The 17066-nt window shown below is 43.7% G+C and overlaps 1 protein-coding gene across 1 annotated transcript in view; it reads right to left on the bottom strand.

The window, feature by feature from the left end:
• Dst (dystonin) overlaps positions 1–17066 on the bottom strand; it is a 285779-nt gene that overhangs the window by 97019 nt on the left and 171694 nt on the right. The window contains exons 34-39 of the mRNA XM_028775523.1: positions 16404–16492; positions 15499–15631; positions 5166–5318; positions 3526–3759; positions 2663–2929; positions 789–1334 (exon numbers count right to left, since the gene is read on the bottom strand). Coding sequence (XP_028631356.1) covers positions 789–1334; positions 2663–2929; positions 3526–3759; positions 5166–5318; positions 15499–15631; positions 16404–16492 — 1422 coding nt within the window. The remainder of the gene's footprint in view (positions 1–788; positions 1335–2662; positions 2930–3525; positions 3760–5165; positions 5319–15498; positions 15632–16403; positions 16493–17066) is intronic.

Genomic DNA, 17066 nt, shown 5'->3' with positions numbered 1-17066 from the left:
TAAATGAGAATCAGTCACCAGACTAGGCAAACCAGACAATACACACAGACATGTGATGAAAATTTCTTCAGGTACTCTATAAGCCATTTCTACACGTTGTACAGGATTGACATAATTAGGTCAAATAACTTACACCAACCCAAAACAACACCTAAGCCTCAGAGGTGTTTGCCAAATCATCTATGCAATGGGTACATCTGATCAGCCTCTGTTACAATCAGGAAGATATATGTTCCTGGGTCTTCTCCCTCCCCACTTTGAGAAAGGATTTTGCTATGTAGCTCAGGCTGACCCAAATTTACAATCCTTCTCCCTTAGCTTTTGGAGTATGCACCTCGACACGTGGCTTACAGTTTTGTTTTTTAGCAAGACTCTTAATTTTTCAAGGCAGTAAAGGAAGCAACACAGAATATTAGTCATTAATAATGAAAATATATTGATCAAATACACCTGTAGAACAGTCCTGTAATACGTGAAGGAAGTTATCCTATGTGAATGGCAATGACCAGAAATTGAGCTCTCGCCTTCTGCTTAGTTCACGAGCAACATCTGGTGGTAAAATCTGGTACTACAGAATTTGAGAAACTCACTTCAGGTTACTAACCGTTTAAGAGACATTTTCCAGATATAAAAAACATGACTAAAACTACCACTTTCCCATGCCAATATTCATGTTTTCTATTATTATTTTTTTTGCTTCTAAATCCAACGAAAAAGTGAAGTGGACATGTAGAAAAGTTTATCTCAGACTGACCTCCATTTAAGAAATAAAAGTAAAATAAATGTACCTTAGAGTAGAGAGATCGGAAGCGGTCTGTAGCCTGATCCAGTTTGGTCTGAACCTCTCTGTGGGTTGCGGAAGTCTCGATGCTGTCCTTGCCAATCGTGTCACTGTCCCTCTTGCTGCAAGATTTGGCAGCTTCGATCACTCTGTTTCCAGAAATGGTGATGTACCTCAGGTCACCTTTGTGCGAAATGACGTCCTCTGAGAAGCTCTTCTGCCTCGTCAGCTTGTCCGTTAGCCCACTGAGGTCGTCCGCACCCGCCTCCAGGTTCTCCAGCTCTTGCTCTGACTGCTGTAGCCAATGCTCAAACTCATTCCAGTCAGCGTCAAACTTCTCCAGCTCCTCCTGCAGGGAGTGCGTCAGCTTCACCTTCTTCTCACACTCGGCCAGCACAGTCTCGTAATGTGCCTTCAGCTCCTGCATGTTCGTCTGCAGCTTCTCCTTCTCTTCGGGCGACAGATAGTGGCCCTGTTTCTCAAGCAGCATCTGGGCCGACTGCGTGGCTAAGATGACGGCCTGGTGCTGAGCCATGATCTTTTCATGCTGGGCCTGTGTGGAAAAAAGTCATTCAAAACTTTAGAGCTTCTGGGAACCAGCAACTGTGCCTGGGGGTGCGGGGAGCAGGCTTCTAGGACTCAACCTGCTTCTCAATGCCCTTTTCAAACCACCATATACATAACTCCCGTTGGTTAGCTCAAAGACAGCTGAACAAGATCAAAACAAGAACAGTATTAGAGAACTCCAGCAGAGCTAAAGGAACAGACATGATGGAGAGTGGTGGAGACATCTGGCCCCACTGGGTTTCAGGTTTATAGTGACCACGGAGGTGGTGACGTCAACTGTGTCACAGATTTGCTTTAAGGATCATCTCGGCTCACATGCAAAGAATTCCTTGCAGAGGTTTGAGTCTACAGAGGTAGGAAAGCAGAGAGGGCTCTCAGGAAGTAGTGAGGCCGACAGGTCAGAGGCACACAGAGCAAGCCACTGATGGCCTCACTGTAGGGAGTCAGCGGAAGCCTTTCACGGACAGCCACCAAGCACCAAGAGCCAGGCACAGAGACAAACACCATCAACTCTGGGACACTTTAAAATGGTTACTGCAAACACTGCCTTTGCTCCTGCAGGCGCATGAAGGACAGCCTCCACTGCTACCGTTCACTGGACTGTCATTCTCCACAGCAGCCTACTCCCCCGCCCCCCGCCCCCCGCCCCAGGCACAGCTTCGAGCTCAAGGCTGCACAGAAAGCCAGTCTGTGGACATGCAGTATCGATCTGCAGAGTGACAGAAACGATGGCTGAAGACGAAGCCACACTCTAGCTTTACCACACGCGGAAACTGGGCAAGCTATGTTGGGTATGTAAGTTGCAAAATGTCGTATACGATGGGAACACAAAACCTCAGAAAGTAGCTAGGAAGACTGAGAAACTGAGGAGGCAGGTGGGGCCATCGCCCCTGCTCTGGAGAGGTCAGCCTCCCTCCTTCCCTCCTTCCTTCCTTCCTTTTTTTAATTTATGCATATACGTCTGTTCTGGAAGACTTCGGAGGCCAGCTGGAGTTACGGGCAGCCGTGAGCTGCCTGATGAACTGCACTTGGACCCTCCTCAAGAGCAGCAAGCTTTCTTAACCACTGAGCCAGCTCTTCAGCCCTCTTTCGTTTCTAAAGCAGGGTTTCAGCTTTGCACAGAAGCTGTACCTAATGATTTACTTCTTACTGTTTTTATTTGCCAAGGACTTTCTCAGGAATTTATATTTGGCATAACACTGAGGTAGGGAAAGTCTTTACTCTCTGTGGTCACAAAGGCTGGCTTGTATAAAGCGGTCTGACTCTCCATCTCTCCACACAGAATCTGATGGCATCACCGTTTAAACAGCTCACCTTGACTTTCTCGTACTGCTGGTTCAGATTCCCCTCGGGGGTCCCACTGTGCCCTTCAGCATCCGTCTCCAGCAGGTTACCGTTGACTTCATCCTCTTCACCGCCTCCTGACTTGCCATCACCTTCATGCAAATGGGTTCCATTCTGCTCCATGGGTCGTGTGTGCTTCATCCCTGCCCCTTCTGAGTCTTTCTCAACATTTGACAACCAGTTCAAAAGATTTTCTATTTTAGTTTTGCTCTCTTCCAGCTGCCTCACAGCTGCAACCTGGGTAGAGAAGGTTCATAAGTATTATAGATGCAGCCTAGGCTTAACACACACTAGCTATCAATCAGTCATTCAAACAACCAATCTATCTAAATAAATAAAATTATACATTATATTATATTGTATATATAATTATATTTAATCATATATTATATATTTAGGGATATAGGGATATATATATATGTATATATATATATACATATATATATATAATTTAGGAATTTATATATTCCTAAATTATAATAACTAACACATAGTAGAAACATATGGGAATTAAACCTTACAGCAACAAGCAGTTACTCAAGGTCTACACTGCCTTCAAACCACGTATTTTGAAATTTTACCTATAGTGGACTGTACGTGCAACACATTTCTCACATCCAGAATCTCTCACCCAGCTTCTACTTATGGAAAGACTAAGTAAAGCCAATTCTTTCCATCTTTGTATGGGCAATTATGTACCCAGAGTCCCCCGTATTTTCATTCTTGGTGCAAACCGTGGCTCACGATCACCTGATACACACACAAGAAAAGCATGCAGCTGACGCGCTCACCACCAGGGGGAGCTACCGTGTACCGTACACTCAGACAGGCACCTTTTCAGTCTCCTCCTTGAGGGCCGTAGTCACTGCTTTATCCAGCTCCTTTCTCGACTGCTCTGCCTTTAGACGCAGCTGCTCACACTTCACCTTCGCCTCGTTGAGTTTCTGCTCAATCAAAGCTTTGTCTTCTTGGGACAACTCATCACCGCTTTCTTTTAAAAAGATTTCTGTGTTTCTCACTATTTCTGCCAGTGCCTGTGTACTTCCTTGCATCTCTCTCTGTAATTCCTTTAAACACACGTGGGGAAAAAAAGGAACTGTTGTATCATTTCAATTCTTGCAAAGCTGTAATTCTAAAAGAGAGCTACCGCAGGCAGAGATGGGCAAACACAGCTGAAAAGCATATAGACTATGGCGGTAGTGTGAGTTGCTTCAACTGCACATTAATTTCATATAATTTGAACTCAGTGTTAAAAAGGTATGAGCTTTTTACGCTTAAGAAAACAATATTTGTAAAGCACTGAAAACATCGAGGCACTCAGTATATGAACTACAGAAATCTGTATGAGTGTTAGCACATTTACCACAGAAATTTGTGGTGATATTTACTCTCTTTCTAAACACTGATACATATTCTCCGAGACTGTGTCTCACTATGTGGTCCGGGTGGGCAGAGACACAGTCCGCCTCTACCTTGGCTTCCCAAGTGCTATGCTTTCAGGCGTACACGATCCCCATACCCAACAGAACTCTGATTTTTAAATTCATATCTATTACTCAGGAAAGAAAATAGTTCCCATCAGTGAACTGAGATTTAAAAAAAACAAAAACAAAAAAACATCATGTTACATAAAATATAGTGTTTGCATCTTAGCCCTGGCTACTAGGATACTCAAGACTAAGATTGCTCAGGAGTTCTAGCTTTTCTGGGAAGTATAAATTTCCCTCTGTGATCTTTCCTCCTAAGAACAAGGGAAATCCATTTTCTACATTATCATCCTTTATAACATACCAACACATCTTTATAATGCCTTTCTCTGAGCGTCCTCAAAGGCTTGCGTGTTTACTTGCCTGTATATTTCATAATTACTAAGTGACATTAACTGCAGCAGTAACTTGATGCATATTTACTCAGCTTTCATCACAATGTAGGAACAGAAGTACACTTCGTATTTACCGAAGGGAACCGAGTCCTGACTAGTACTGAATTGAATCAAGAGTTACAGATAATGAGGCTCTCGTTCTCCTGACACCAAAACACAGGTTTCCCTCTCCAGCATTTTTCTTCTTTCACCTATTTTGCTTAGATAAAAAAGAATGAATTACAGCAAATACCAGAGAAACAGAAAGGGAGGTGGTACTGGGAAAGAAATCAAAGTGAAGTCTATTTCTCCTGATTTGCAGGTGAGTTAGCTGCCCAAAAAAGGATTACATTGTAACCTATCCAAAAAAAGAGTTACATTGTAACCTATCATTTATATTCTTGATACAATATGTCACCAAAAAAGTCAAGGAATTACCTGACGATTTTAAGCTGTAAATCTAGATTTAGATATAAAGTTTAAATCTATTTCCCAGAGCCTCTGGGCACATCTTACTTCTGACACCTCTGTGTTTTCAACAATCCCATCGGCCTTACAGAAAACGGAACCAAACCCAACCGGATATACAGCTGTAGATACCAAAAGGTCTACCTCTTGCTTGGACTGGTACTTTTTTAACTCCACTGTGCCATCTCCAATCACAAAGGCTTCCTGGTGACTAATTAGACGGTTTTCAGTCTGGGTGAGGAGATCACACAGCCCTTGGAGTTTCTCTTTGTACTCTTGTTGACGCTCTGCCACAACCTAAGACGGAGAAAACCCAAAGTGTTTCAACCTTCAATCCACTTCTGATCAAGCCTCTTATCAGAATACATTTTCTAAACACCCTGCATTAAGCTTGTTACGTATGCTGTAAACATGGTAGCATTGGAGTACAAACTGAACAAGGACAGACAGACAGAACAGTATGAGCATGTCCCGTGTACACAGAAAGAGCCTGTTTGTGTGAAGATGCACAGTAGAATACTGGCCATGCACATGTGTAAGAGATGGAACTTCTGATTGACAGGAAGAAACATCCCGTGTTCTTAAGCTCTTGAAACCTGCGACACACATAATTAATTCTGCAAAAGGACACCAAAAGAGAAGTTAGTTGTGATTTGTCAGTAAACATATGGATATGTATATATTTATATAGGTTATCATGCTACACACAGTGCCTGGGTGCTTCAAGAATAAAAGAAACACAGCATGCATTATTTTTATTTCAACATTATGTTCTTCGCTCATTGCTGCCATTAGACAGTACTGTAACAGAATCCACTAAATCTAACAAATTAATAAGTCAAAATCTGCATTTTTATTTTCCGATTCTATACATACTTATTGCCTAACTAACAGCAACAGTAAACACAACTACGGTTCACTAAAAGTTCAGCGGAGATCAGGCACAGAGCTAAGGGTTTCATATGAATCATTTTATCAGTGTTCACAATATTACCAGATAAACATTACTATTCCTAAGTTATCAACTATTCCCAATTTATCAACGAGCAAAGTGAGGGCACGCAACTTTTCAAAGTCACACAAAGTTGATAGAGTGGAACATTCAGGACACAAATTTAGGCAAGTCAGCTCTCCAATGCAAACGCTGGAGCACAAGCTCTGAGCCCTGTGCCCCACTGGAGGGAATAGTTCCCTGAAAGTTCAGAGCTAAACCTTCATCAGTTACCCTTGGACACTCCTGAATGCTTTCTGGTTCTCATTTTCAGGGAGAAGATGAAGACTCTCACCTCGTAAAATACTGTTAAGAGGACAGTGAAAAAAACCCAACTACACGACAACATCAGGGTGAAAGTCTGCAGTGATGGATGGCAAGGATTCTGGTCAGTACCCACTCAGGTCTGTCCAGAGCACCTCCCTAGCTGGTCAGTATTCTGGTTACCTAAGCTATGATTTCACACTGATCAAGTAAAACAGTGAGCATAACTCCACAAGAGAGGCAAACCTTCTGATGACCAAGCTCCTGCTCAAACTGCAAGAGAGCCTCTAACCGGTCCGCTTCAGTGGTTACCAGCTCTTGCAGGTCAAGAAAACACTTCTGGGTTGTATTTAAGAGTCTCAGCAGTTGTCTGCTTTGGTTGGGAGACAGATCTTGGGCATAATCAGAGATGAAGGACTGTACGTCAAAGGCCATCGTTTCCAGCTGCATTTTGGTATGTGAAAGGTCTGATAGCACATTCTGTGAAGAAAGCAGTACAGGTTGCCAGGAGAGGTAGGTTAGGATGAAGTTCACCAGCACTGACTATACTGAACTAAACTCACTCCTTAAATATGATCCTTCTATCATTACTTAAAGGGTTAACGATACCTTTTCAGTATTCATAAAACAAATCTACTTATTCATCATCTGGTAGTAGGTAATTAAAGTGATTTTCAAATTCTCTGTGTGTGTGACATATGTGTATGATGTGTGTGCCCGTGTACGTGTGTATGTGCATGTGTATGCCAAGGCACCAGTGTGGAGATTGGAGGACCACCTCAGGTGTTATTTCTTGCCTTCTGCCTAGTTTGAGACTGGGCCTTGTTTTTCATTGTCCACTGCTTCCTCCACACCATCTGGTTGCCTCCAAGTTACCAGGGTAACTAGTAACTTCTGTCTCCACCCCGATTTCCCCACAGAAGCATTAGTACTACAGATATGTGTTACCCAACCCAACTTTACACAGAGTCCAGGGACTTAAACTCAGATCCTCACACTTGCATAGAAAGTGTGGCAAGCACTTTATCTACTAAGCCATCTCTTCATCCCAATAATAAAGTATTTAAATATGATGGGAGGTAACATGCAAAGAGAAATAACCCCCAGGGCATTCTCTCCTCGCCTGGTAGATCATACTTATAATGCCCAAACCAAAAATATCCAAAACAGCTTGATTCATCATAATGAAAGTGACATTAACATCACAAAATAACTGCTAATATTTCCAATATCCCTTCAATTGTGGAAACTCACAATAAGAAAAGAAGGAACACAAAACATGAACTAACAGGCTACAGTTTTAGTTTTCTGACTGAAGCAAGGAGATCAGGGCTCACAGGAATGCTGTTCAAATTAAGAGTCCATAAAAAATTTTCAGATCAAAATGTATTACCATACAAGCACAACTTGGGCTGCTATACTTTGACTAATCTGTAGCTATCTTGGGCTTATATAATTCATTTGTAAAAGACATGAATACAAATGTCAGTATGTCACAGGTAGTGAGAATTTGGTATGGTGGATGGAATAAATTCTAGTGTTAGGTTGACTATGAAATGACATTTCTTCGATCCAAGGCAGGAAATAATTCCTTACAGTATCGGGAAGGTTGTATTTGTCCTGAACACCTCTTACACTAAGTGTGTGTTTTGATACTTGCCTTAAGAAACTTCACACTGTTCTTTACAAGTTCAGTATCTTGGATGTTCGCAGTTTGTATGTCCTTCACAGATTTGCTTTTCTCTGACACCCAATCTGAATAGGATGTAAGTTTGTGTAGGAAGTCTTCATGACGAACCGCCAGCTTAGACTAGAAAGCAAAATTACGCATTCATTTGTTTGTCCTCCAAATTTCAAAGTCCTACCGTGATTCTGATTGGAGAGTTAAGTTATAATACTTAAAAAAAAAAAATACGTGATAGTATAGTTTACATTCTCCATCACATTTTACTGAAAATTCACCGTTTTATGCCTACCATTTCAGACTCGATTGCAAGTGTGATCAGTTTCATCCTTTCTGAGGAGACACTGCTGAGGGACGAGAAGGCATTCTGTAAACGTTTGTGGCTCTGGCTCAGTTCCTCATGATGTCTTCTGGGAAGGTCACTAGGGAAAGACTTTAAGAATTCTTCTGCCAGCTTTAGATCTTTCCTTAAAAACACAGCCATTGGAGCCAATCCCAACTCAAATGTCTGCAAAGAAATACAATCCGCATCTAGTTACCATGAGTAAAAAAGCATAAACCCAAACATGACGAGTAGGAGAGAAGGGCATTCTGCTTTTTGCAAATTCTGTATTAAGTGGCACCCTTCATGAACCACTGACTACTGTGGCCTGGACCTGGATGTCTCCCAAGGCCTGTGCTTTGGACCTCAGCTTGGTGCTACAGGGGAGAAATAAAACTTTAAGACTAGGATTTAGTAGGAAGACTTCAGATTACTGGAGTTGTCGACTGTCAAAGGTGCCAGAGGCACTCTGGCCTTTTTTCTTCTGTCTTTCAGTTTGAGGTAAGGAATGGCCTTGCCAAAAAACCAGATGCAACAGGACCAAGGGATCACAGGTTACAGCCTCTGAAGGCATATGCCCAAATGAACTCTCTGCTTAACTTGATTGCGGATGGAAAGCTGACAGGCACGTCAGCAGATAACTCTTACCTCTAACTGCCTCAGCTGATTTTTCAAGGCTTCTAGACTGTTCTCCACAGATGCCTGGTTGTCTAAGGGGGGTTTCATATCTTGAAGCAAAGCCAAATATTCATGCATTTTCTCAGTATGCTGTAAACACTGTTGCAAGCCATCGGAACACTAAAGACAAAATTGGATACAGTAATTAATAGCCTTTCTGAAAGAAATTTAAAGCAGACAAAACATATGAGATTGCCCCCACGTTTCCCGCTGGAATGGTCATGGGTTACGTGGTTACGTATGTCAACTCACTTTTTCCTTTGAGCTACCATCAGAAGACCTTTCTTTTGATCCAGATGTACATTCTGAATGCTCTGGAGGGTCGCTGCACAGGTCTCCAAGCTTCTCATCTCCTGGCAATGCTGCTATGTGCACACTGGAGTGCTCTACCCCTGCTTCCCTTACAGTTTGTGGGTTCAGGGGACAGTGATTCCCTTCTTTGCCTTTGAGGTCACTGCAGACACATGGCTTTTCTTCCGCCATCTCGGGAGCAACACACGGTGTTTCCTTCAAAGCATCGGCCTGTTCTGTTGCAGATGAGTACCCATCAACCAGCAGCTTGTAAAAGGCATTTTTAAGTTGTGGTGGAAATAGTCCAGATCCAATGCCTCTTCCCTCTGGATCACAATCTATCTGAGTTAGTATGTTAATTAACTCAGATGTGCCTGGGGTTTCTTGGGGATGCTGGTTTTGCTTCAATATAGCAAGAAGCCTTGTAATACAGAGAGGATCACCTCTGCTCTCTGCCTGTACTTCTGAGGCGTTATTAATGGGGGAAATGCCAGGACTGGGCACATGTAATACTTCATTTGGCAACTGAGAAAAGATAGCTCTTTCAATTAAGTTCTGAATTGAAATTTTAGTCCCCGTGCCAGCTGAAGGATCTCTCATGTTTTGGAAATTCAGATGAACTTGGTCTAAACTGTGGTTCAAGATACTCTTCCCGTCTTCTACAGACTCGGGCGTATGATCTTCTCTCTCTTGGGGTCTTGGAGATGAGGCGCGTTCTCTGTGTGGCTGTTTCTCAGTGTTTTCTTTCTCTCCGCTGCTTTCTAACTGTGAGTACCCCACATTTAAAGTGTTATCGGAGGTGTTTCTCACTCCACTCACAGGGAGCTGAGCCTGCACAAAATCGGTGGTTTCTCCACAGCCTGCCATACTTTTACAAGGTATGACTGACAGTGTGGTGTCACTGTTTTCTGGCGTGAACTGGAGAATTTCCGCTTTTCCTTCAGAGACACTTTTCTCGACACAAGCATCACCTTGCTGGATCTCGGCACCTGGAGGCCGGTCTTCTTGGGGAATGACTGGCTTCTCTTCTGCATTATTTACTGTGTGTAAGTCATCGTTCATGGGAGGAGAGGCTATTAAAGCACAGCCTGGGGTATTTTTGTTTGATTCCAGCACATCTGTGTTTATACATTTATTACAATGCTGTAAAGCCGTAAACGGAGCAGTCTTGTTCTCTGGTCTTTCAGTGAGGGAATCTTCTTTCCCATGGCTCTTCATCCCAGAGGATGTTACAGCTGAAGTCAAGTCAGCATGAGCCTCTTTAGGAGCTGAGGTGTCAAATATTTCTGCAAGAGTCTCAAGCAGAACAGGACTTTCACTAAGCCCTGTCTGCACATTCTTTGCTTCAGCTTCAAGAGTCACGGTTGCTGTGTTCGGATCCCCTCTGTGACTGAGTTCCTCAGTGTGCGTCAGTCGAGGGGGGAACTGAGTCTTACCCATGTTCAGGCTCTCTGTCGCACTTCCATTCGGGAAAGGGTTGAGATACCTTTCTTCTCCTTCCTCTGGGTCTGTCCTCAACCCCCCTTCCTTCCTAAAGCCCGTTTGCTGAATGGACGTCTCATCTACCAGCTGATCACATCTGCCATCTCTACCTTTAACCAGACCTCTTCCAGTTCCCTGCTGATCCCTGTCACTTACTGGAAATGACAACTGGCTTTCCTCAGAAGGCCTTCCTCCTAGCCCCGCTTCAGAACAGACAATTTTGTCGGATGATGGGCTGATTTTTGGTGATCCATTCTCAAGATACTTGCCTTTGGCTTCTAGAATGTCTGTAGAGTCTGACCCTTGAACCAACTCCACCTCTTCTGAGGCGGTGCCTTCAGCATTAGACAGTGACACACCTTTAGTTGCCATGTGAGTGGACAGACTTGTTTTGTCTTCCTCATCAGCTTCAGTGGAAAGTTCTGGATGGCTGCTTCTTTCCACGTCTTGCCCTCTCTTACCAGCTGATTCTGGCTGTAAAACGCTTGCACCGTGCTGCTTTTCTAACGGACTAGAACTGTGCCTTTTGTCTAGGAGAATCTTGTCACTGACACTTCGGTTTTCACCTCCGTGTTCTTTTATGGTAGTAGTGTGCAACTGGGTATGGTCAACTTGGTGCTCTTCATTCTCATCTTCTGCTCCTTGTCCTCCTGGCCTGTCACCACCGTCCTGACTGCTGTGATCCCCATTGTCCTCATCATCCGTGTCACTATCATTGCTCATAGAAGCCCCGCAACTTTCGCTACTTTGTATGGAGCCTACCCCATCGGTATCAGACTGGCTTTCTCCACTGGTGTCATGCTCTTCTCTGTCCCCTCTCCAACGACTACCAGGTGCTAATGAAGCTCCTAAGCTCTCTCTCCTTCCTATAATCTCGCCCTCAGTCAACGAATCAGACTCACTATTCTCAAGGTCAGGTGGGTTCTCACTTTCGGATACAGGCTCCACTAACTGTTCATCCATCTTGTCAGAGCCGCCTGAATCAAACTGTTTCTGGCCAACTAAATATAACTCAGGTTTCTCAATACCTACAAGAAATCCCTGAGGACAACATAGTTTGTTCTCCACACTTAAGCTCTCATCCGTTCCTCCTGGAGGAAACACAGGATTTTCCTTCTCTTTCACATCATAAAAAATGTCATCAGGAGGAGGGGTCCTGTCACTTTCCTCCTGCAAGGTGTCATAGTCCTCGGGTTGCAAACAATCACGGTCATCACCTTGAAGGATTAGAGAGTCATGGTCCTCATCTTCAAACAAGGGGGTATCATAGAAAAAGTCATCACTGTCGCTGTCTGTTGTCGTGTTGCTCTGCTGACCGGCCAGCAGTGATGTCTCATAGTCACCAGCATCAATGGCTCCTTTACGTGACAGTGAACCACAAACAGATCTGTTGGCAGTGCCTGAGCCATCCCCAGGGATCATGGTACAGGAGTCGTCTTCCACCTCAGACCCCGTTTTCTCTGCCTCATCTGCCCGCCAAGTGGTTTCACTCTCAGCAGAAGTGTCTGTCGTGTATTCATCACTGTGATAGTGCACTAGAGGGTTGCTACACTCAGTGTCTATGGGCTTCTGTCCACAGGGCGCCCCCTGTAGGCTGATGCTAATAGCTGCGATTCCTAGGTACTGGTCTTGAAACTTTTCTCTTGTGCTTTGATCAGCCTGCATACTCTGGTCACTGGATGACAACGTAGCAGCTTTGCATAAATATCCTGTGTTCTTTGGGGTATGGGTATCACTAAAACTCCCCTGACTGTGCCTCAACTCATCATGGCTTAACAGGGCACTTAGCCGGGGGGAATAGTCAAAGGCAGAGGGTCCCTTCGGTATATTCTCATCATCTTCCTTTTCATTAGAATCACAAAATCTACTGGTTTCTGATGTCAAAAAGTTAGAATGGTTGCCTTCATCTGGATGTGTCTTTGTATCAAGCTCACTTTGATTTTTACAGTCTTTAGGTATGTTACCAGAATCAGGTCTGAGCGTGCTCCCTTCAGGCCGTGTTGAAGATGATGTGGGTTTGGGGACACGCACTCTAGATGGACTACCGGCTTTCTGAGCAACTGTTGTATCTGTTAGGTTTTCTGGCCCAGGCAATTCACCATTGTTATCATTGTTTCCCAGTTTACAAAACGCCCCATTCATGTCCCACTTTGTGTTTTCAAGAGACTCTTTATGTGCAGGGTGTCTGTGACGACATTTATCACAAGCAGCTGCTGAAGCTGAACACTCGTGCTTTTCTTCACTCAAAGCCCGATCAGGAAAGACATCAGGGATGGTTAAGACAGACAGGCTTTCTCTTATGGATGTGTCGGCTCCGAGTTCTGCACCGCAGCTTTCCAGGAGCATGCCCACGGCCTCGTCCAAGTCTCCATCATAAAGCAAGAGCCTGTGCCCCGTGTTTGCATCCATGCAGCTGTTCACCATTAAATATGATAGGAATAACTTTTTAGTTTGTTCCGAGCTCTGAGCTGTGACTGGCTCTTCGCCATCAGAGCTGTCCTCTTCTTGTCTGTAGTCGTGAACTGTGGATGGCTGGAATTTACAAAAAGAGAGCCACCTTCTGGCGTTTTTACAAGCTTCCAAATCTCCTAAATCTGGCATTTTGTCTGGCAGTGTTATATTTTTTAAAACTGATGCTGTATTGATATCTATGATCCCCAGCTGCTTAGCGGCATCCAGATCGATGACCTGAGAGCTTTCTGGGATATAGAGAGCAGCGATTTTCTGTCTCCCGTTCAGAATTTTGGAGGCTAATTCATTTGTAATCAACTCTTGCTGTAAGGAAGAAGATGTGGGAAATATCTCACCGGAGTGGGGCCAGATGAGTCCAACATAGCTCCGCTGAGCTTCCAGAACCAGCAGCGCGCTGCTGGATGTTATCAACTCACACTGTACCGCTTCATCCACCGTTAATCGCTTAGCGGGGTTCGAGTGCACGATCCCACCTGTCTGAACCTGGTAGGTGAGGATGCTGCTTGCGGTGTCTCTGTCAATCACTCCGTCCACCACGGCTTCTTCAACAGTCATTTTCCGACCAGAGTTGCAGTCGACGAGACCTCCAGACAGAAGCTGTGCCCCTAACAGCCTAAACATGGTTTCTCGGTCTATGAGTCCTTCGTGAGCCGCTCTCAGAATGCTAACACTTCTTCCACACTTCAGTGTTATTCTGCCAGCTTCCTGCGGTCTCACTGGCAAAAGCCACATCCTAGTATTTTCCTGTAAAACACTCCTTTGAACCATATCAGTTAAAGATACCTTCTCAGAAGTGCACGGGTCAATAAGGTCCTTGCAAGTATCTTGCCTTTCTAGGATCTTAGAAAACAAGGTGGAGGAAATCAAGTTCTGTTGGAAAGCCTTTTGTAAGGTTAGGTGTTCACCTGTGGCTGGAACAACCAGGGAGCCCGCAGAGAGCAGTATCTCAAGAACTCGGATGGCTGTGGATTCTGAGATCACACCCTGGGCCAGAGAATCAAGCACGGGGATGGTGGTTGGCGATGCAGTAGAAATGACCTTCTTTGCTTTATTTAGTTCTTTCAGTTGGTGCAGAATTTGTTCATCAATGAGGCCGTGGCTTTCAGCATCTTTGAGTTCAAAACACTTTCTTAACTCTGGTGAAATTAAACCAGAAATCACTAGCTGTGCCTCAAGCAACCTGATTCCTGTTTCGTAGTCAATAAGGCCTCTTAGAACTGCCTGAAAGACAGAAAGGACCTCTCCAGTGGTCTGATTGATGGTGCCCGCAATCACTTTCTCCGGCTGAAAGGGAAATGCAGAAAGCCCGGGTCAGTCTGGTACTCGAGGCAATTCCTTGCAGTGTAGGTGGTTTTGTTTTATAATAATAGACTTAATCATAAAAAAGATCCTCTACTTACCAAGGTAGCTTGTGAGTGTTAGGCAGCTCAAACGCACAAGTGACCTACGTCAGTGATCTACTCAACAGCACAGGATGTGATAAAGCTTTGAAAACAACATGCATCTGTGAAGTGAAAACTGAACATCCGTGTACTAACAAGGTTAGTGAGGGCACAGAGGAGCTGCTGATGGTGAGAAAACAGAACACAGATCTATCCAGAAGGCAAATCATGCTTTCTGCATCTGGGTGAGATTAGAGTCTAGTGACAAGAGAGAGAGAGAGCATCAACTCCATGCTACTGATGTTTACAGCATACAGCCTTTTCCAGAGTTAAGTAAAAGAATAAGGAGCCAAAAAACTTGTCACATACCCCCAAAACATGACAAATTATGTGGTACTGTTCCTGGAAATCATGGGGTTAAATATAACAAATACTCTTTAACTACCAAACATTGTGTTGGGCACATTACTATGAGCCAGACAATTTTTAAATAATTTCTATTTTTTTTTAAAAAAAGATGTGAGAGTATTTTCACTTTAAGACATAGCCTCCCACCACTAAAACAACCCTCATGGATATCTCTGACAATCAAAAACCTCCATAGCTTATCAACGGTAAAGATGATCCATGGACTCTCTTCCGACCATATTTTATAATAAAATCCTGAACATGATATTGAAAGAATGGCTTTGAAAAGACGTGTTAGACAATGAACGAGCCCTCTTTCACCATGCAAGGCAGAGATTAAGGCATAGGATGATGGTCTGCACACGTAAGATAGCATTTTATAAACAACACAGAAGCCTGTAAATCCTTAAATTCTATCAACATACTCTCCACATAGACACCCCAAGGCACATTTCCATGTGTCCTCAGTCATGCCAGACCTCACGTCTTGTGAGGAGCGTTACCTTCTCCTCGACCTTCGCCTCTCCTGAGGGTTGTAACTCTTGCTGTTTCAGAGATTCACTGAATAATAAATTGTAACCTTCCTGCAGGGTTTTCACCTGTTTCTCCAAATCACTTCTTTCTTCTTCTGTCAGCCTATCCAAAAAACATCAAGGGGTCAACGTTAGCTGTCAAGTGTAATGGTATGTAACTTGCTTCAGTGTCTGTGCTACATAGCATTAAGATAGAGCTGCTTATGTGTGTTTCCCAGGTCTTGGAATGATGCTATATGAAACTAAGGCGCCTATATAAAATATCCAAGATTCTCTCCTTTGTCTGAGAAGGAGACTAAAGAGTTCAATAGGTCAGTACCTCTCTGAGATAAGAACAAACTCCAGAGTGATTACTGTCAGGTTGATCAGGGAAAGATTCTTCAAGGAATATAACAAACTTGTTTTGGGGTAAACCACGAAGAGGATATTCCAAAAGGATTTAAGACAAGGGAAGATGCCTTCTTTGTCTGAATCACTGGTGAAAAAGAGCACTAACATGCATGTCATGCACATCCCCACGCATGTATTCTATGAGCACACAGGCACACATAGAACACATTAAGGACATTTTCCAAAAGGTAGTTTCAGAGTACCTTGAGGAATTAAAACATGACTCAGAGCCTACACTGCTGCTCACTGGCTTCTAATGTTCAACCAGTCCAAGGTCTGTCTGAGGACTGGCAGCAAGCTGTGGCATGGAAAGGCTAGATGTGACACACAGCTAAGTCCACACTCTTCACATTCTATTAAGCGAACTGTGATCGGTTTGTATTCCACTTTTAGTGTCGGGGATGATGCTCTGCCTTCTGTCTGATGAGTGAATTTTCAGAACATGACCCTACATTGAATAAAAGGGCTAACGAAAGCCAACATACTTGTCTCCATGTTTAGCCAAAAAAATCTGTGTGGTTTGCAGAGCTTCCGAGAACTGCTCCTTCTTGGCTGATATCTCTTTACTGGAAATCTGTAAGGTAAGAAGGCACATTCAAAGCCTCCCCACAGAAAGAGTATTATATAGCCACTAAAAATACAGAATTTTAATCATGATGAAAGTGGCAGGTGTACTTTCTGGGTGACACAATTAAGTAACTATCAGCTACTGGTGGCGTGATGGCCTAAGAGTTCATCTCTCTTCAGCATACACAAGAGGAAGTGCAGTGCCCTCTGTTAACAGTGGTATCATCTTCACAAGGGAATCTTAATCCAACACACCACAGTTCTTTAGTCTGTCCCAGCCCATCAAAGAATCTGCCAAAGCTCAAAGATCCAGCACTGGCCCAGCATCATCTTTCTATGTCACCATTTTCAAAAAGACACTGTGACTATGGGGTCCTCCCTTCCTGAAGCTCCTCTCACTATGTTGAAAGCACTATTCAGGAGGCCTGTAGATCAGGAGATAACTGCTAACGATGGTTCCTCCATTCTATGCCATCTGTCACTACCAGAGAAGACAAACTCATTAATTATGGGAAAAGGGGTTTGTCTAAGACTTGTCCCAAACCCCATTTCTATTTGATCAAAGTTTCCATTCTTATAAA

Source organism: Grammomys surdaster, unplaced genomic scaffold, assembly GCF_004785775.1.
Source record: "Grammomys surdaster isolate TR1022 unplaced genomic scaffold, NIH_TR_1.0 255, whole genome shotgun sequence".
NCBI lineage: Eukaryota > Metazoa > Chordata > Mammalia > Rodentia > Muridae > Grammomys > Grammomys surdaster.
This window is presented reverse-complemented; position numbering and strand designations above follow the sequence as displayed.